This window comes from Pteronotus mesoamericanus, unplaced genomic scaffold (assembly GCF_021234165.1).
Source record: "Pteronotus mesoamericanus isolate MK-2021 breed Mesoamerican mustached bat unplaced genomic scaffold, CSHL_Meso_final scaffold_651, whole genome shotgun sequence".
In the NCBI taxonomy this organism is placed as follows: Eukaryota; Metazoa; Chordata; class Mammalia; order Chiroptera; family Mormoopidae; genus Pteronotus; species Pteronotus mesoamericanus.
The window spans coordinates 22,374,280-22,396,196 of NW_026555325.1; the positions used below are offsets into that span (position 1 = coordinate 22,374,280).

At 40.7% G+C, this 21,917-nt stretch overlaps 1 protein-coding gene across 2 annotated transcripts in view; it reads right to left on the bottom strand.

Moving 5' to 3' along the window:
* Window positions 1–19,844, bottom strand: part of LY75 (lymphocyte antigen 75) — a 138,429-nt gene extending 118,585 nt beyond the window's left edge. For both annotated transcript variants that reach the window (XM_054562735.1, XM_054562737.1), the window contains exons 1-4: window positions 19,679–19,844; window positions 11,235–11,606; window positions 6,783–6,953; window positions 3,622–3,786 (exon numbers count right to left, since the gene is read on the bottom strand). In XM_054562735.1, the coding sequence (XP_054418710.1) occupies window positions 3,622–3,786; window positions 6,783–6,953; window positions 11,235–11,606; window positions 19,679–19,772 (802 nt within the window). In that variant the 5' untranslated portion in view covers window positions 19,773–19,844. The remainder of the gene's footprint in view (window positions 1–3,621; window positions 3,787–6,782; window positions 6,954–11,234; window positions 11,607–19,678) is intronic.
* Window positions 19,845–21,917: the final 2,073 nt, after the last annotated feature.

Below are 21,917 nucleotides of genomic sequence, written 5' to 3' on the forward strand. Positions count from 1 at the left end.
GGCACTGGCACAAAAACAGATAGATCAATGGAACAGAATAGAGAGCTCAGATATAAACTCACACCTTGATAGTCAATTAATATTTGACAGAGGAAGTAAGCACATACAATGGACTAAAAATAGTTTATTCAATAAATAGTGTTGGGAAAATTGAACAGATACATGCAGAAAAATGAAACTAGATGACCTTATCACACACACACAAGAATAAACTCAAAATAGATTAAAGACTTAAATATTAGACATGAAATCATAAAAATTATAGACGAAAACTTGGCAAAACCTCAGACATTGCTCATAGCAATATTTTATTGGATATATCTCCCCAGGCAAGGGAAAAAAAAGGAAAAATAAACAAATAGGACTACATCAAACTAAACAGCTTTTGCACAGTAAAGGAAATCATCAACAAAATAAAAAGACAACTCACTGAATGGGAGAACATATTGACTAATTTTACATCTGAGAATGGGTTAATATCCAAAATTTATAAAAAACTTAACAAAACTCAACATTAAAAAAATCCAATTAAAAAATGGGCAAAGGACCTGAATAGATACTTCTCTTAAAAGGACATACAGATGCCAATTGCCATATGAAAAGATGCTCAACATCACTAATCAGAGAAATGCAAATTTAAATCACCATGAGATATCACCTCACACTGTCAGAATAGCTATTATCAATAAATCAACAAACAAAAAATGCTGGCAAGGATGTGGTAAAGGGGAACACTTTTGCACTGTTAGTAGGAAAGCAGAATGGAGATACCTCAAAAAGTTAAAAATGTATTTGCCTTTTGGCCAAGCTATCCCACTTCTGGGAATATATCCATAGGAAACCAAAACACTAGTTAAAAAAAACATAAGCACCCTTGTGTTCATTGCAACAATGTTTACAATTGCCAAAATATGGAAGCAACCCAAAGGTCCATCAGGAGATGAGTGGATAAAACAACTATGGGGCATTTATATAATAGAATACTACTTGGCTGTAAAAAGAAGAAAATTTTACTCTTTGTGATAATATGGATGGATATGAAGAACATCATGCTAACTGAAATAAGCCAGTCAGAGAAAGACAAATACTGTATGATTTCATTCATACGTGGAATCTAAAGAACAAACTGAACTAACAAGCAAAACAGAGACAGGATCAATCACAGATAGAGAGGTGGATGACAGCTAAAGTGAGGGGGGTTTAGCGGGGTAGAGGGATTGAGCAGAAAGGAAACAAGGTTCATGGACATGGACAACAGCGTGGGGGAAGTGGCATATAAGGGTACTAAATGGTAATGGGAAACTACAATAAAAAAATAAAAAATAAAAAGAAATAAATGGAAAAAACAGTTTAGAATAGACATAGAGACAGATAAATGGACTAAAGGAGTGGAATGGAGAACCTTTGAACAACCCTCATATAAAAGGGTTTTTATATTTATTAGAAGTGGCTTTACAAATCAGAGGGTATACTGTGAAATGGAGAGTGTTTGGTAAACTTGAGTATCCACATGGAGACAGATAAATTAGATTCCCAGTTCTACAAATGGTGTTACAAAGGGGTTAAGGATATAAATGTGAAGAGCAAAATATTATAAACTTTTAGAAGAATACATGAGAGGATATCTCTATCACTTTAAGGCTAAGGAAGGATTTGCTAAATAATATAAATAAGCACAAAACATTAAGGAAGAGACTGGTAAGTTTAAACAAATTTAAACTAACAAACTTTTTTATGATGGGGCAACAAAAACAAAGCGAGAAGACCAAAGACTAAAAAAAGACATTAGTATGAATTGTTACAGGGTCTTCTTTAAGAAGATCAAAAACATGAAGAATACAATGACAATAAAAGCATATCTACCAATAATTAAATCTAAAAAACAAAATAAACAAATAGGCAAAACAGAAACGGACTCATGGATATAGAGAACATTTTGATGTTTGCCAGTTGGGAGGGGGGTTGGGGGGATGGATAAAAAAGTGAAGGGATTTAGAAGTACAAATTGGTAGTTACAGAATCGTCACAGGAATGCAAAGCACAGCATAGGGAATAGAGTAGCCAAAGAACTTATATGCAGGACCCATGGACACCAACAATGGCGTGTGGATTGCCTGAGGGAGTGAGGAGCTAGGTGGAGGGGGAGAAAGGGGGGAAATTTGGGGCAACTGTAATAGCATAAACAATAAAATATATTTAAAAAATAAAATAAAATAAAGACATTTGTAATCTTACAACAAGATTAATATCCAGAATATATAAAGAGCTATAACAAATCAATAAGAAAAAGCCAACAATTCAATAAAAAATAAGCAAAGGCCATGAAATAACAAATTATAAGGGGAAAACCTGAATGCTTAGTAAACACAAGATGCAAAATCACATAAACTGTCAGGGAAATATAAGTCAAAAATGAAATATCATTTCACAGTCATCCTATTTGCCAATTAATATCTGTTAACACCAAGTGCCAGTGGAGATATAAACTAATACAAAGAGTTTGGAAAGCAATTTGGAAATTTGACCAGAGGTGAAGAGATGTGTACCCCATGTGCCATCAATTTCTACTCTAGAGAAACTCATACATGTCTGCTCAATGGGGCGCATACATGGATGTTCCTTGCAGAGGTGTTTGTAAGTAGCAAAACCTGAAAACCTGTTTTCAAGTACGGGAATAGATAAATTGTGGTTTATTCATACAATGTAATACTATACAGCAGCAGCTGACAATGAATAAACTTATACATGGGCATTATATTAAAGCATAGAACAATAGAATAATAAAAACATATATAGAATTTGTACATATGTATGTTATAAGAGTACTCAAGGAATGGTTATTTTGAAGGGTGGGCATAGGGCTTAAACTCTGTTAACATTTTATTCTTTAAAGGGAGGGAAGCATGGAAGAATAGAGGGGTAAAGAGAGGGAAAGAAAGGGGATTAATCCAGGTAAAGCAGTATGATTAAATGTCAGTGTACCAGGGTGTACAAGGGTAGTCAGGTAGACAAGGGTTGCACAGGTCTCTGTTAAGTTATTTTCTATTCTTGTCTAGATGATGTTTTCAAATTATATTTACATAATTTAAAAATTAACATCACTATCCCCAAACAAAACAAAACAAAACCTATCCACTTCTCATGTCCATGTCATTAAACCACTTTAAGATTTCCTAAAACTCTCCTTGTCCCCAAAGACGGCACTTGTTTCCCAAAGGTGAGGCTTTTTACCGAGGCCACCTACTATGACTGAGCTGTCTTCTTTACCTTCCTCAGATTCTCCACTTTTCAATGTTCTAAAGGTTAGTGTTTACCTTTTAAAAAATCCTTTCACTTAGGTTTAGGGCAGCAGTTTAATCTTGCAACCCCCCCCTCCCCGCCCCATTCTCTGAACATTAACCTTTTTTTAGTCTCCATCACAAGACGCATTTTTCAATGGATGGAATAGGATTATATTCAGTATGTTTTTGCTTGTGGGTTTCAGTGTTGAAAGTTTAAATTCCAAAAGAAGATAAAAAAATATACACACAAAACAACATACTTGGATATGAACATTGAGGAAGGCAGACAGCATCTTTATAATTTCGGCAATTTGCTGTACCACATGCAAGTTAAACCTACCTTTAAGATAAGTTAATTCAGCAGCGCTGCTGATGCTCAGTAAGTCAGCTCCTTGATTCTTACATGAAACATAAGCTTCTTTCCAAAAAAGAGCTGCCTGGGTATTAAATTGGTAGCAAATTCCCGTCTGCTCATTCTTTTCCCAATTATCTTCACAGCCATTTTCTGTTGATAAAAAGATACGTTAGTGATTATAAAGTAAGGGCATAATGTTTTCTATTACTTAGAATGCTTATAAATACTGCAATTCAATTTGCACACTCCTAGAATATGCTTAAATTGGGGCTTATTTGCTTAACAAGACCACATTTTGATTTTTTTGGTTACAGAGAGAATTTGAAGTCACAGGACACCAAATGACTTGAGCTTATCAAAGCTTCCACTCTCCTATCATCCACCCTCCCTTTCTCTCCCATCAGTTACAACGCCGTATTTTATCCCATGCATGCCCTAAGAGTAGGAGACTTCAACTGTGCTCACTCTGGTAAGCCCCTGAGTTAATGGAAAACAAGCTCACTTGAAGATGGTGCCTGACTGCAGAGGGGTTTGCCCATGGCCTGCAGTGAAACCATTGTATGTGTATGTCTCTGTGCAGACATGCTGCTTAAATGCTCAAGATTTAGAGCTCAAGTGACTATATTATTTGGGTAACTTGGTCCAAGTTTCTCCTTAATATTCTAATAGATAATTTAATACGTGGCTTATAATTAATATTACATAATTATCATTATATATGTATACATATATATGTTCATTACATAATGTACATATTATTTTCTTTAACAAATATTTAAAAAGTATATATCATTTTATATATGGCAAAAACTTTCAAGCTATTTTCTAGACAAGACATATAATTCTTGATACAACTGGTTCAAAAATATACCCAAAGATTCCCCTGTGCCCTTTACAAGAGGAAAAAACCAATGCAGGCTCCAGCAAATGTGTCCCAGACTTCACTCTGGGGGTTTCTGAAGGGCCTTTCCATAGCCAGTTGCACATATCACATGGCCTTTCAAGCTGGGCAGGCCCTTCTTGGCTAGGGTCTAGAGGTGTTTGTGGAAGAGCCAGAATGAGAGCTCCCGTCTCCGAATCTGGCCATTGATCTTCTCGATGGGTAACACTGCTCCTTCAGCCACTTCTGGATGGTCTAAATAGCAACAGAGGTTGCCGTGCCATGTGGTGAAAACAAACTAGGTGGATTTATAAATATACTACCCAAGGGCTCCTTATCACCACAGAGGCCCTATGCCTATAAATCCAGAAGCTCCCAGTGGAATAGGGGTGTGTTTACCATAATAGAAAATCTCGATGGTTTAGCAGTGCTTGGGTTTTAGAAACTCAGTCTTGCTCCTTCCTTAAGAATAACTCTGGAAAACATGAATGCATTAAAAATCTACCTGCTGCCACCCAAAGGATGCTAAAGGCATTAAGACACATGCCAGTCAAGGCAGCAAGGCAGAGTGGAATAAATACAGTGGGGAATAAGGGTCAGGGATCCTGGGGTCTCCACCAGACTCTCCATGAGTGGGGTCTCACTCTGACTGGGTTTGTTGTCCCTCACCGGAGAAGTGAGGGTTTGTGCTGGACAATCTCTAAGCTCCCTTTCACATCTAAACTTTCTGATCCAGACTACTGTCATATCTAAATGAAATTGGTGCCTGGACCAAACTCTGCTTATCAATTACAGCAGAAGCAAATACACTACTGGTTTTTCACCTTTCAGGTGTTTCAGGTCCCAGGTGTTTAAAAGCCTGTGCTTCTGCCTAGAAAGGGGATTATCAAAGTGTGGTCCCAGACCAGCATCATTAGCACTGTCTGGGAACTCATTAAACTGCAAATCCTCGGGCCACACTCTAAATCTATAGAATTATCGTTTCTGGGGGTGGGCCATAGAAATCTGTGTTCTAACAAACTGTCCAAGAGATTATATTGCCTCCTGAAGTTTGAGGACCATTGGCTGGATATAACCTCAAGTCATTTAGAGCTCTGCATTTTGAAGTTCAGCTTCTCTCAAAGAGGGATCAGCATTACTGGATCACCAGGTTGGCTGCTGAGTAAGGCAGGACAGTACATTTGTTTAGGACGGGACTTCCGGGTTGGATTTCCTGGCTTTAAATTTTAACTCTGAAATTTATTAGCTGTGTGACCTTAGGCACGTGATTTCACTCCTCTGTGCCTCACTTCGCTCATCTGTAAAATGGGGTTGTGTGAGGACTGCAGGAGTTAATCCAGGTTGAGTGCTTAGAGTAGTGTCTAACACTTAGGGCCTTATAGGTATTAAGTATTATTACTTAGGTCTAGAGCTGTTCTCTTTTTCTTTCCTACGGATTCTTCCAACCTACTGCCCTTTAAAAATATTTGAGTACCTACTACATGTCAGGTACTGGTAGACCCTGTAACTGTCACCTAATTTATAAGAAAATCTGTCTGTTATATATCAGATAATGATGCAAGCTGCTACTTTGGTCTCTCTCTCTCCCCCCCTCCCTCTCCCTCTGTAAGAACCAGTCATTTTTTTGGTATATCCTGAATTGTTTGTGTCAAGTAAGAAGCAAGTAGAAAAAAATGCTCTGATCAATGAATAGGAATAACAGAGGGAACAATGCACCAATTTTGAGAGTTTCAGGGATATATCTCTTTTGACCCCTACTCTTTGCTTCAGACCATAAACATACTTAAGTGTCCACCATCCTAAAAGTGTTTCCTCAACTTATCTCTCCCTTGGACCACCCTTTTCCCTCTCTTTTTTCTTCTCCATAAAACTTAAAAGGCTTACTCACCTTCTGTTCATGCTTCAGTCCATTATAACCCAGCTTCTATAACAGAGTCTTTGGAAACTACTCTGTTAAAGGTTTGCAGCAATTTCCTAACTGCCCATGTATTTTCTACTCCTACTCTGTGAGGGATCTGTGCTAAAGAACACTCTTGTTTGTCTTCTATGACACCATTCTGTCTTTGTTCTCTTCCCAGCCTACTTCTTAAAGTAGGCTCATAGCCACACATTAGTTCTCCCTCATCCCTCAAATATATACTCCTTGGCTAAGATAATATTTGTTGCAGCCATTTTTAAATCATCATGGACTCTCCCTACTCGCTTTTGCCTCTTGGAAACGATATCCTTTTCTTTCTATATATAAACTTTACTAGCCCATACATACCTGGGTTTAAGCAGATACCCCACTTCAGGTCATATTCATAATTTAAGGTGGTCGCACACCATGGCTCACTGTGATTTTTGTCAGTGATGCACTCATGATGCCAGGTCCCACCAACCAAGAATGGAAATTCACAAGGTCTCCCATAGGAGTTCCCATCTCTGGTATATATCTCTGTGGGTCGGGTGGAAACAAAAGAAAGGAGAGTTAATAACTGAATGATCAGCTTCAGTTAACTAGTTTCTAAAAACCTGCTTTGAAAAAAGAGAGCTGTTTTCCCTTATGAGAATACAGTATTTGGACAAGCTGCATGGTGTGGAAATTCAGAGCACAAATGCGTTCTGCGCAGGTCTGGGCTTGAATGCCGGCTCCCCCACTGACCAACTGTGTGGCTGGGAACGTGAGGATTCGATGAGATGACACACATGTAACGCCATTTACTGTGATATGATGAACAGCTAAAAGTCCATGGCTTGATCCAGGAAGGGTCAATTGACTGCTGTGTTTGGCAGAGTATTTCACCAGAAGGGATGCCCTGCCTGAGCTTAAATGTACGCTCTATCTTCTTTTATTTAGTAAGAGGGGGATCAGAAAAAGTCAGTGGAGGTGGCTATGGAATTGGAACCAACTGCGGAGTTAAACAGATGGACAAATTGCTCTGTTCTTCACAGACGAGTGGTAGAATTGAGGCTGTGGGTTTTGAGGAAGAGGGAGGAAGAGCTGCTGGATCTCAGAGTGGGTTTTTGGAGAGGGGAAGGACGCAGTAATTCTGATTATGAAAGAAGAACCAGCTTCAACTGAGCGATCACAGGATCAACCGGTGACCTCTGAGGCTGCAGAACTAGTTTTTTTTTTTTCATTTTAATAATTTCCACTGGAACACGGACAGAGAAGAACTGAAAAGTTATTCTAACCTATTCTAAAAACTATTCCAAATATTCCTGGAAATACTACAGGGAGTGCTCAGTACTTAAGTTGATAACAGATCTCTTGGAAAGGTGTTTTTATAGAACAGTTAACCCTGTAACTATTTCAGTCACTTTTTTTCCATATGTGTAATTTCTTTAAAACTATGGTCATTACCAGATTAAATAATGACCATTAAGTAAAGTGTAGAAATTAGATCTAATAACCCTTTACCAGGCTATTAGGTTCCCTCAGAATGTCTCATATATTTGCATAAAACTATACTTAATATTTGACTCCACATCCTTTATTATTTTCAAATGTTCATTTAACTGAAGTGTGAGACTTAACGGTTCATAATGTATTAACCAGCAATATAACAAAAGGTAAAAATAATTTAAATGTTTTTATTTGCAAAATAAAAATAATTTAAATGTTTTTATTGGCAAAAAAAAAAATCTTTTAAGGGACATTGGTTTTGTTTTCCCTTGACATATTAATGGTTCTGAATAGGACATTTCTGTTAAAAAGTAAATTGTCTTTATATTTTATAAGGATTCTGCTTATTGCCTAAGTTTAGTTTTTAACCATACCAAGACTCCCTAAAGTTCATTACCAATTTCTCTTCTTAAATTACAACACTTAGCAGGAGAGTCCCTGAGCACAATGACTATTACTGTTAGAAACATCCGTTTTTTTCTTCCTAAATTCTTGTGTTTCTCATATCAAGTGCTTTCACATGCATTTCTTTCACTTGCTCTTTACTATAAGCCTCTGAGTTTGGTAGGGCAAGTACTACACTGGTTTGTGAAATCCCCAGTTTACAGAGCAGTTAAGCGGGTCTTTCAGTCACTCAGTTCAAAGTGAGAGGAACGTGCTCTTTACTTAGAATCCTTGACATATAAGGACAACTTGTGACCTCAATGGCTGCCTTCTCAGATTTTCCTGAGAAGAATCTTCCCTGAACGTGTGGACTTATGAGGATACAGCCTTTAAAAAGATGTGACACTTACATGGAAAACTAATATAAATTTTCTTTGATAATCTTAGACAAAATATCTTCAATGGTTAAAAAAGTTGGCAGGCTTCTGAACTGCTCAAGATTCGGAGAGCTCTATAGTCAGGACTCCACTACAAGTCCATTTGCTCTGCATAATTCACCAAATGTTCAAAATGTGAGGAGTGCTAGCAAGGCCAAGATAACTTAATGAAATAAATGCATATCTGGATGCTAGTCAAAGCAGTTTATTCTTAAAATGTCGAGAACTAAAGTTTCCCCTGATAAATATGACTTACACAGGGTGGGGGTTGGAGAGAGAGGCAACCCAGAACAAAACAGCAAATAAATGTTCTTATATTAGAAGTAAAAAAAAAAAAGGAAAAAAGATAAAGCAAAAGCCATGGGAGAAATAAAGTAGCTCTGTTTGGGGAATACAATTCTGGCTTTGAGCTGTAGCTTTGCTGCAACAAGATTAGTTAACTTTGGACTTCACTTTGTTGGACTCAGGTATCTTATCTTTCTTATCTCCATATAGTTTGAGATAGAAGAGAGGGCAGGGACCAATGTGGGGATTCTGAGAGAGCAGTCCTAGAGAAAGTCTCTAACTGAAGACAGCAGTCTCTAACATAAGAACGGGCAGGGACTACATATATTTAAAAGAGTAAAATTTGCCAGGACTTAATATTTGATTGAATTTGAATGGTGGGAGAGAAAATCAGGACAACTCTAGGGCGACTTATAGATTCCTGACACACGTGACTTGGATGGTACCAGTCACCCAGAGAGGAATGAGAAGGAGGAGGCAGTTTTGGCCCTGACCTGTGTGCAAGTTAAAACCTGAAGAATGTGTTGACAAGTCAGGACTACCTGTGTCTTCTCTATGAAATCTCTAAATCTCTTATTTCAAAATGGAGTGTTCCAAATATTGTATTTGGTAAGGTCAAGAAAATTTTCTGCCTGTTTGACTTTCTCCCGAGGGTGGTGCCCTAGATGGGTTCTTAACCTTAAGGGGCCCGCTGATCATCTTGGCAGCTGTGTGAAGTGCTCAGGCTGCCTTCTCAGAAGAATATTAAAAATGCATAAAATAAAACACATAGGATTACAAAGAAAACCAGTATACTGAAATGGAGACATTTGGGGGACTGAAGGGACTTATGATTACAACTGTATCCCTCAAAAGAATTAGGGGCAAGAGACAGAAAGAGCCCTGCCCAAAACATTCTCCTTTCTGATCCTTGAACAAATACAATGAAACAAGTCAAATCCAGTTCAAAACTATATTGTTTGGTCCCATGTTTTCTCTTAGTTGCCAAGTTGGAGGAGGGCTTTACAGCACAAAATTTAAACCTGTCACTGAGTGGTATCAAGAAAGCACTTCTCTGTTAGGGTTAGGAGGAAACTGGTTAGCAGAAACAGGCCTGTGCAGCTCCTCAAGGGTCGAGGATTGAAGGAAAGGAAAACCCCACCCTGAATTCTCTAATATTTCCCCATGACAGTGGAACCTGACATCTCAGAGGCAGCTGTGTCTTCACTAGGAAATGGAAAGAGGTTACCCCAGACAAAAACCTGTGTGGAGAAGGGCAGGGATGGGAGGCCAGGTTGTGCTTACATGTGCTCTTTAAGAGAAGAGGAAAGAGTCTTGGTATAGCTATGTAAACTTGAAAGAAGAGCAAAGGTGAAATAATAGTTAAGACTTACAAGACAATTAAAGATATATATATATATATATATATATATATATATATATAAAAGGTCCCCAAAATATACATATATCTCGACATTTGATGTAATTTAGAGCAACGTAATGGAAAAAGATTTGCTTAGGTGACCTCTATTTACATTTAGAGGTTTAAAAAACAAATCTACTTTCTTTTTAAACTTGGAAATTCCTTATGACCCAGTCTCTAGACTCAGAACAAAGTTCACAATCAACTCCCCAAAAGGTAATAATCACGTACTCATTTTTGGAAGCAACTGAGAAAAAGTCCAGCCTTAAAATGTTGAATCATCAATATAAGTACCAAAATGTAATAGCCACACCAAAAATAAAAATAAGCCCACACGAGGCTCTTAAACTTTTCCATTACATCAAACTCTATAGATTAAAAAAAAATGCCCTTTTTTTCCCTTTTTCTTTCTTCTTCTTTTGTAACTTACAATAGGTTTGATTTTACTGCATCATTGGACTTTTATCCTGTATGGAGGCTTTCCTACCACTCTAACTTTCCCTGTGCTCTGGAGTTTGGGATGTAATCATAGGAAATGTGTAAACATATGCCCAGGCAGCAGGGAGATTTTCAATCCCAGGGTACCACGGAGTGGCTGTGTGACCTCCGACAAGACACATAACCTCTCATAGCCTTGCCTGTAAGAGGGGACAAATGACACTGACCTCAGAGGGATAGTTCAGAGTCATTGCCCAATGCCTGGAACCGAGGGATAGCTCACTGCCCTCACCAGGGTACAACCTTGTGGTCAGTTGTGCACGTCTAAGGTCACATTTACCAAACACAACAGCAAATGAGTCAAAGACCTTCTGCAACACTCACCATGGTAAGGCTGGTCACAAAGGCTTTCCTCTGAGCCTCCTTTCTTCCAGACATCGGATGAATTTGTACTTACTACGGCATATCCACTCTTCAGAGCCAACATGGACTGGGCAGCTCCAAACAGAGAGTGGCGCTCACATTTCCACCACAGACTGACAGTGGAGTTACAGCTGAACATTCTCAAGGAATCCTTGGGCTTGGTAATATCTAGGCCGAGGCATTTCTGGGACTGCAAGTGAAAGAGCCGATGCTGGGACACCCACTTCCACAACATGTCCTGGGTTTTGTCACAATCCGCTGCTACTATCCAGTCATTCAGTGGCTTGATGCACTTGCCTGTGTTTTCATTGACGATGGTGAATGGATCATTACCTGAGTCAAGACAGACAGTCAAAGAAGATATTTCAGGATTTTGAATCATGAGGCTAATGCACCTTGGACACTGCTTGCTGAAGAGAGTCTGAGCACCATGGGACCGTTCCTACCCTCCAAGCTGTAGAAGACGTAATGTACTACCAAGGTCAGGGGACAGCAGTGGCCAGAAGCAGTATGGTGGAGGGGAAGAGCCTGGGTGGGCGCTGGAGCCCATCTGCCTGGGTTCATGGTCTGCCCCTGCTACCTGTTAGCCATGTGAGCAGGGCAAGTTACTTAACTGCTGTAGCTCAGTTTCTTCCTTTGTAAAATAGTACTTTATACAGTAGATGTGAGGATAAAATGGGCTCATACATGCAAAACACTTAGAATGGAATGTATATTTGTTATGGCTATTCCATGAAATGTTTCCCCCCTTTATTTAACAAGATAAAGAAACTCCTTAGTTTTCATCTCCTTTAGACAAGTGGTCTTCAGTCAATGAAGAATATCCTGAGTCTATTCAGGACCACTTTTCTGTCTTGTTTACACTTTATCACGACATTATAAATTATTACATGACATTAATATGTCTCAGAGGACACAGGGAGACTCCTGAGGGCTGAGAGGAAACACAGGTCTGGGTCCTGTGGCCAATTCCATGGCGGCACCTCCAGGAAGGTGAAGAAAAAGCCCTTGGGAGGGGCTGATGGTAGGAGGCTTCCTGTGTGGATCACCTAGGGAGCTCAAATCTAAACTCCAGCAACCAACTGAGCCACAGGGTTCAAGACCCAGTGGGTCTGGACAGTAGAAAACTCAGAAGTAATCAGCATGAGCTGAAGACTAAAGAAAGGAACCCTCCCCAAACCTCTCCTGACAGTTTTGCATGAGCTGGGGAAGACTTCAGTAATGATAGAAACTCAAGTTCTGGGAACCTAGTGAAATGGGACCTCAGAATAAATTTTAATTGGATATTATGAAAATAAATTGTTTCTTGCACAACTAAGTTTGTGGAGTAAGAGTCACATCTGCAACAACAAACTACAACTGAACAGTCTGATCAGTGCTTTTACAAAGAAAAATATTTTGGAGTTACAGCACAGAACTTCATGTGGGTGAGAGTAAAGCCGAAATATTTCAGACAGACTTAAATAATCATTATCAATGCCACAGTAGTCAGCAAGAGGACCTACACAATTTTAGTACCCAAAAGGCACTTTCATTTTGATGCTAGTTTTACAATCACTAGTTTACTAACACTAAACACCTTTTCTAATAATGACTCACAGGCTTTCAGAGTTAAATATTTTCATACCAAAGACTTGAGAGGAACTTTAACTATGTAAATAATAACTATAAAATTAAATCCAATTCCAGTTTGAACTCGGGACAGAACTTGCTGTTTTAAATAACAGCAGCAGCACTGACAAGAGAAACAATATAAACAACAAAATCCTTTAAAACTTTAAGTTATTTCTGCTTTCAGCTCTGTATTTTAAAATATCGCACAGGGTTGCAGCTAAGTATATCTGCCATAGCAGCATCTACTCCCTCACGCTTTCTTTCTCAACATCACTCTGCCATTCTCTACTTTGTGGACACAGTTTGGGAGAATAGTAAACAAAAAAAGAAAAGGTACTTTCTTGGAAGATTATCACTTGCACTTTCTGTCATGTCCTTCTCTCATATACCAAATAGCGGCTCAGCCCCAGCGTGTACCTCTTTCCCAAACTATTCTCGCTCATATTTCCAAAATAAATTTTGTGTTCCCAGGTATCAGGAATTACTGCAGGAAAAAAAGTAGCCTGCTCTTACAGAAAAATGGGTGGCCGCCACCCTTGCTGAAAACTTCCCTTCTCATGTAGTCTTATTTTTCTCTTTCCTGGACACTCTGTTCTGTGGCCTTAACCCCAAAGAGATGAACTGGGCTAGCAGCAGCTTTGCTTACCTTTGCAGGTTGGAATTCTAGATTTTTCAAGTTGCCTTTATAGAATTCAAAGGATTAGCTATGGCTCTTAGTACAGCGGCAGAGGAATGGGTTAAGGATCCTAGATTAAAGACCTATCTCTGCTACCAGTTAGCTGGGAAACGTAGGAGAAAGTCACTTAATCTCCCCAGGGTCTTTGTATCTCCAAACGTAAAATGAAAGTAGTGGAGTATAAAATATTTAAGCCACTTTCAATTCTAACATCCTGTGGTTCCACAAGATGACAGTTTTCTTAGTCTTGCAGGTTTTATTGGTCTTTGCTACATTCACTGCATTTGTTCTTTAAAATTTTTTTTAAATTTAAGTTATTGAGGTAACATTGGTTAATAAGATTTTATAAAGTTTAAATGTATAATTCTATAATACATCATCTGTATCGTGTATTGTGTGTTCACCATCCAAAATCAAGTCTTTTTCCAGACTTCCAGCCAAGATGGGGGCATAGGTAGATACACTTTACCTCCTTGTACAACCAAGAGAAGGGCAACAACAAACTTAAAAACAAAAAATAATGAGAACTGCCAGAAAAATCAAACTGTATGGAAGTCTGACAACCAAGGGGCTAAAGAAGGAACATTCATCCAGACTGGCAGGAGGGGTGGGGAGACGGGCAGCCAGGGTGGAGAGGACGAGCGGCAAGGTCATGGCTGGAGGATCAGGCAGGTGAGGCAGTGGCTGGCGGCCAGGTGGTCCCACATTTGCATGCAAATAAACTGTGAGGAACAGCTGGGGAGTGAGAAAGGCCACACAACCCAGGGTTCCAGTGCAGGAAAAGAATGCCTCAAAACTTCTGGTTGTAAAAACTTGTGGTGGGATGTGATGGAGGGAGAAACTTCCAGCCTCAAAGGAGAGTCCGTTGGAGAGACCCACAGGGTCCTAGAACATACACAAACCCACCTACCCGCGAATCAGCACCAGAAGTCCCCAATTTGCTCATGGGTAGCGGGGGAAGTGACTGAAGGCTGGCTGAGAGCCGTGCAAGTGGCATTGCTGCCTCTCTGACCCTTCCCCCACATACAGCGTCACAACGCAGTGACCTGGGTTGCCCTGTCCTGGCAAAAACCTAAGGCTCTGCCCCTCCTAACATAAAGGCACACTGAGACAAAATAATATGGCCCAAATGAAAGAATACATCAAAGCTCCAAAAATAGAACTAAGCAATGAACAGATAGCCAACCTACCAAATGCACAGTTAAAAACACTGGGGTAATCAGGATGCTCACAGAAATGGTTGAATATGGTCGCAAAATGGAGGAAAAAGTGAAGGCTACGCAAAGTGAAATTAAAAAAAAAATATACAGGGAACCAACAGTAAAGGGAAGGAAACCTGGGCTCAAATCAATGATTGGGAGCAGAAGGAAGAGATAAACATTCAACTAGAACAGTATGAAGAAAGAAGAATTCAAAAAAATTAGGAGAGGCTTAGGAACCTCTGGGACAACTTTAAACGTCCCAATATCTGAATCATAAGGGTGCCAGAAGGAAAAGAGGAAGAGCAAGAAATTGAGAATTTACTTGAAAAAATAATGAAGGAAAACTTCCCCAATCTGGCAAAGGAAATAGACTTCCAGGAAGCTCAGAGAGTCCCAAAGAAGTTGGACCCAAGGAAGCACACACCAAGGCACATCATAATTAAGTTACCCAAGATTAACAATAAGGAGAGAATCTTAAACCAGCAAGAGCAAAGGAGACAGTACCCCATGAAGAAGTGCCCATAAGACTATCAGCTGATTTCTCAAAAGAAACTTTACAGGCAAGAAGCGGCTGGTAAGAAGTATTCAAAGTCACGAAAAGCAAGGACCTACATCCAAGATTACTCTATCCAGCAAAGCGATCATTTAGAATGGAAGGGCAGATAAAGTGCTTCCCAGATAAGTTAGAGTTAAAGGACTTCATCATCACCAAGCCCTTATTATATGAAATGTTCAAGGGACTTATCTAAGAAAAAGATTAAAAACTATGAACAGTAAAAGTATAACAAACTCACAACTATCAACAACTGAACCTAAAGAAAACAAAAACTAAAACAAACTAAGCAAACAACTAGAACAGAAACAGAATCACAGAAATGGAGCTCAGAGGGGAGGGGGATGAATGGAGGAAAAGGCACAGGGAATAGGAGGCATAAATAGTAGATACAAAATACCCAAGGGGAGGTTAAGAATAGTATAGGAAATGGAGAAGCCAAAGAACTTATATGTACCACCTACGGACATGAACTAAGTTGGGGGAATGTTGGGGAAAGAGGGGAATAAAGGGGAGAAAAAAATGGGACAACAGTAATAGCATAATCAATAAAATATATATAAATAAAAATAAAAACATTAGCTTGTGAATAAAAACATAAAAAGAGAAAAAAGGGAAGAAAATGAGAACATGAACTTTCTCAAATAGATAATATACATATATTACATAAATATGTACTATACATGCTATTAATAAAACCTCTCAATGTGTTGCCACAAGGAAACTTAGAATGTTATGATTTGACTGTCCATATGGGCTATTTCTTATTAGAATTTAATAAAGTTATATATGATAATTAAAAAAATAAAGTCTCTTTCCATCACCACGTACCCTTTTACCCTCTTCTACCTTTCCCCAACCTCCTTTCCCTCTGGTAATCGCTGTACTGCTGTCTGTGTCTGTGAGGATATTTTTATTTTTCTTAATCCCTTCACCTTTGTCACCCAGCCCCCCTCTGACAACTGTCAGTCTATTTTCTCTATGGGTCTGTTTCTATTTTGTTTGTTAATTTTGTTCATTAGATTCCACATGTAAATGAAATCATGTGGTCTATGTCTTTCTCTGACTGGCTTATTTCACTTAGCATAAAACTCTCCAGGTCTAGCCATGGTTTCACAAAAGGTAAGATTTCCTTCTTTTTTACAGCCGTGTAGTATTCCGTTATGTAAATGTACCATAGCTTTTTTATCTGCTCGTCTACTGATGGGCACTTGGGCTGCTTCCAAATCTTGGCTGTTGTGAATAATGCTGCAATGAACACAGAGGTACACAATACACATTGCTCTTGAACGAAAGTTCATAACTTCATTATGTCCTACTACTACTAGCAGCATTGTAGGTCATCCTAATCCCATCTGTACTAAGCATGTGCACTGAGGGGTCAAAGCTGCTTTATAAATACTCTTTGAAAGAGAAAGAATATATACCCTTTTCTATATGTTTTATTCCAGGACCCCTGGAGACTTGACAAGCTGTCAGAACTCTGAAAGTCCACAGGAGAAGTGTGCAGTAGCATGGAGTAGTTACGGCACTTACAGCATGGAATCGTTATGTTAAAGAGGAGTTGTCAGCTTCTTACCTAATTGCAACACTTATGTTTCTGGCTACGTGCCTCATTCTAAACCTGTCTTTTACCCTGGTATGAACATCAGTGTTTGACACCTATTCTGGTCACTTAGCATAGGTATTAATTATTAATATAATTTAAGGAAACTTGTTGTTAGCCTTCACACATAATGTATGTGTACGCATTCGTACATAATATATTAAATGGGGAGAATCTCATCTTCTTGTGATGCTTCCTCCTATCTGTCCTTACTCTTAGCAGGAGCTATTTGTCTTCCTCATCTTGTGACCCTATTGGGATGGTAGGTTGAGGCGTGGGAAGAAAAAACTGAGAAAGCGTAAAAATAATTCCTTATTTAGAAAATTCATTAAATAAGGGTAAATAAAATATTTAAGAAATATATTACATTTTGAAAAGGTAATTATAGAGCAATTTGTAAAACAGATTTGTTATTAATAGCTTTATATTGCATCTTGTTCACTTAACAACTTTATACTGGTACTAAATGGAATTTTAATGTTTACCTCCAAATATATTGGGACAAGTCTAAAAGGCAAAACTTGATAAAAAGAAGCCTTATTCCCCCTAGTAGGACCCCCCCTTTTTATATGCTTCATTTTATATAAACATTCTAGTGGTGTTTAAGAGGAAATGGCTAAGTTAGCATTATCATAAATTAAAAATTAATTTTTAGTATATCCACATCCATAAGAGTAAAACTAGCTCTTATTGTCTGATCATTAAGTAATTCCTGTCTTATGAGACGTAAACCAAAGAGTTTTGCACATTCCAAGCAGAAGCTGGACATCAACATTTTAACCACGGACAAATGGAGAAGATGATTGGGAAGGCTGGCCGGATAAAGACTGTGACATTTTTAATTTCAGGGGAACTTCTACAGCCCACACTGTTGAGAATTTTGTGGAGTCACTATCATGAGTGGCAGAGTGTACAGGTGCAGTAGGAGACAATGAGGAGTCAGGGTTTGCCAGTTCAAAAACAGGTCCTGAAGTGACAGGCGGGTCCATGGCAGTCTACTAGGAGCCAGTGGAGTCATCGAGTGCAGATGGACTGGTGTGGGCTGTTGAGAGTCTCTGACGTTCCTGAGAGATTGATTCACTTCAAGCTGTTCGCTCTCCAAGGAGGCAAATAAGTAAACTAAGCAATTGGCCTTTCCCCAAGAACACAGAGGTATTCCTGGAGCATCTGAGCAACTGAGACCACCTGCACAAACCTAGCTGCATACATGTGATGAGAAACATGCCATTACCAGCATCATGAAGCTGACAGACTGCCAAACAAGCTACCTAAATGGCTGAGGTTTCAAAATTCCAGTGCTTTCTGTAATAGGGTCACAGTCTGTTGTGAGGGTATGAGAAAGCCAACCAGAGCAGCTGCTGAGGGGAAGGAAGAATGCAGGAAACCAAGTATGAGGACCTAGAGTAGGGAGACTGGAGTTGACCCCTTGCTCTTTGTTTTGGGTTGATGAGAAAGGCCTATGATTGCACAGATTGCAAAAAATAAGGAAATCTTGAATTTTGTGGAGGAGACAAAATAACGATAAAGCTACAACAGATGGAGATGGAGTTTAGTGAATGAAAGGCTAGAGTATTTGTAGGTTACTTGCTGCAGTAAAAATTTTCTCCACGGATTGCGGGGCATGCAGGACAGAATTCTCACAGCAATACATGACTTTTGGTAGTTTCTAATGCGGAGAGTCAAAGAGGAATGGAGAACTGCAAATCAGAGCTGAGTCCTTGCTGTAGATAGAGTGATGTCACTGGCACTCTGAGAAACCTCTTCCAAGCAACCTCTGAAAAAAGCCTGACTCAGATAGTAACTTATTTTAGCTGCCATTAACACAAGAGCCACAAGCAATGTGACGTTTTCAAAAGCTTCCTTGACCATCTTTTACTTAGTCATACGTAAAAGATTACAGAAGTGCTAGGTGGGGACTGCCCGCTGATTGTACGTTGGTCTTCAGCCAAGGCAAAAAGAGAAAGTAAAAGCAAACTCAGGTCGTTGCCAAGGGTGCTGGTACGGTTGGCACTAGCTAGAGCATCAGCTAAGATCGTCATTTCTGGTCCTGCTTCCGCAGGAAGAGGCAGGAAACTGCGGGGCGGGTGATCTGCCCTCTCTGTGGGAAGACTGTGGTGATCCTTTGGAGCTGATAAGCTAAATAGAAGAAAGGATCGCTGCTCCAGGCATTGGGGGATGATATCATAAACAGTAATGGCCATGATTACTTCAGGAGACAAGGCTTAATCTGACTTCCTTTTTCACGTGCATCCGTGGGACAGTTAAGTAAGGGAATCATCACCATCGTTGGCACTGTGGGTGAAAAGCGCCCCTGGACACAGAGTGGCAATAGCGACCGAAAGGCGGAGGAGGACCGAGACAGGCGGGATGGGATGCCTGGGGTACTGAAAAGCTCTATTCGCCAAAGAAGCAAGTTAGAAGAGAGAGGATGAGTAAAGGGCGGGGTGCAGAAGAGACTTCAGCGGGCCTCCCTTCCCCGGGGCTCCTAGTCCTCTGCCCCAGAAAGTCCCTGCCTTCCCACGCCCTGCCCTACCCTCCTACCAGCCCTTCCTTCTCCCGCACCGAGGGCAAGGGAGCACCTTCTCCCTAGACCATTACTTCTGCTCACTTGTCTGGCTCCAGACACCTTATGAAAACAGAGATGTCGTGACCCAGGAGCTTAGCACTAATCCAAACCGAGGGAAGAGGGAAGTCGGCAGATCTAGCAGCATCGAGGCCCCTAGCCGGCTAGTGGGCGGACGCACTTGCGGTTACCTGCATGGCGAGAGGGCTCTGCCAGCCCGAAGCACTGAAGGAGCAGCACGAGGAGTTCCACTGCGCGGCGAGGGGTCGTCCAGAAGGTCCTCATCCTGAGCCAGCCCCCGTGGTCCAACTTGGTCCTCCGGAGCAAGCCGAGCTCAGCCCTCCGGATGCACCCAAACTGCCCCACCGGCCCCTTTGCTCTTAGGCTCCCAGGGCGCTCCAGCCACTCCCCTGACACTCTCAACCAATTAGATTATCGTGTCTTGGGTCCCGGGGCAGGGCGAGGCGGAGCCCGTGTTAGGAGGTGGGAAGATGACGCACCCGAGCTCTGCGCACCTGCGACAGGCAGGGCCCACCGGGAGGCGGGAAGTTAGCCCTCAGCCTTAGAACTGAGCCTCGCACGGACTACCCGGCTTGGGGGTCCTGAGTCCCGCCTCTTCATCAGTCAAGTCCCGGAGACAAGACACTTGCTGGGACTTCACACAGCCCGTATGGGGGTGGGTTCCATCAGTTTAGGACCTTGTTCTCTGCCCAACGCATCTCTGTCATGGATGGCTTCTTCATTGCATGGCTGGGTTGGAAAGGCACCCACATCTTCTCCTACCCCCCAAGGAGAAAATGTGCATCTTCTCGGTGCAGCTAATTAGTCAAGCCAAATAATTCAGTCCGCCTTGGCAACGTCTCACATATTTTGATAGAACAAAAAAAAGGTGAGGTAATGCACATTGCAGATGACCTGCAGGTGTTAAAGAGTTGCAAGCAAGAGCCCCTGCCATTATGGCTCAGTTGTTTGGGTGTGGTCCCACAAACCAAAATGTCGCCGGTTGGATTCCGGGTAGGGGCACGTGCCAGGCTTGAGGCTTTGGTCCCATGGGGGCACGTGTGGGAGGTAACCAGTAGATGAATCTCCCGCAAGGGTAGTTCTCTCCCTTTCTCCGTCCCTTCCCCGCTCTCTAAAATAAAAAATAAAATAAAAAGAATTAAAAGCAAGAGTTATTCGAGTGACCCTACAATACTTCCAAGCATGATTTAGGTTTTATAACCATTTGATATTTGCAAGTAAGCTCTTTTTAAAAATAATTTAATAATAACTAATAATAATCTATTAGAAACGTGGAAGTCTGCACCCAAAACAGGCAATTGTGAGAGCAGGATTTATCTTCTCCCTGTGGGAACTGCAATCATTATAAATAGGGTGACCTAAGCTGCCTGAATATGAAGGTCCTATATTTTTAAACCCCGTGTTTACTGAGCACCTGCTGTGTACTCAGGATGGCCTCCTTCCCTGCCTGGCAAGAGTGAATTCTTCCATGAAGAGGTAAACAACTATACCGTCCTTCCTGATTTCAACTGCCAAAGCTTTGCTGATGGCTTCAAACCTACCTTGGCTCTGCCCTTCCTCCAGGCTCCCACCTTTCAGTTAGGTAGATACATTAAGCACTTGCCCTCACAGGAACTGGGCCGCTCCTAGGGTAAGAGAAAAAGACAACATTCCTGCCCTCTCACCTTTACTGAGTACTAGGGAAAACTGAGAGGCACACACACTAACTCAGGGCAGAATGAATGGGAAGACTGGACAAAGCTTCAAGGAAGGCAACATCTCAGCTGGGCCTTGAAGAATGGGTAATGGGCAAGAGTTTGACCAGGCACAGCTGGTGGAACAATGTAATGCAGTGTCAGAAGATAGTAAAGTCCATTGTGGCTGCTTTGCAGGGAGTGTGTGTGTATGTGTGTGTGTGTGTGTTGACAGCAGTTGCGGTGGGGGGTTTAAGCAGAAATGACAGCAGAAAGGAGAGTTGTGGCTATTTTTTGAAGTGCCTTGAATATGATGTAAAGACTTTGACTTGATTCTCTAGGGAATGGGCAGTGGGAAGTTCTGAGTAAGACACCTTCCTACTGCTCTGCTTCCTCCGCACCCATGGCTGCTTGCCTCTCAGATCCTGCCCAGCCTGGAGTTCCTTGAGGGCAGCAGTTTCACCTTCTTTATTGTCATGCCTGAACAATGAGCACCAGGCCTGTCCCAGAGTAAGCTCTCAGTAAATATGACTTAGTTAATGAATTCTTAAAACTTCTGCCTTCGCCTAGGGGAATAGAAGCTCCTGTTAGCATTATATTGCAATAATTTCTCAATTGACCTCACTGTCCACAGTTGTTTTCCTTTCAGGCAAATGAACCCTTCTAAACACAGTTTGGAACATGGCACCTTTATTTCACTCAAATCCTTTCAATGCTACTCGCTTATAGAAGAGAT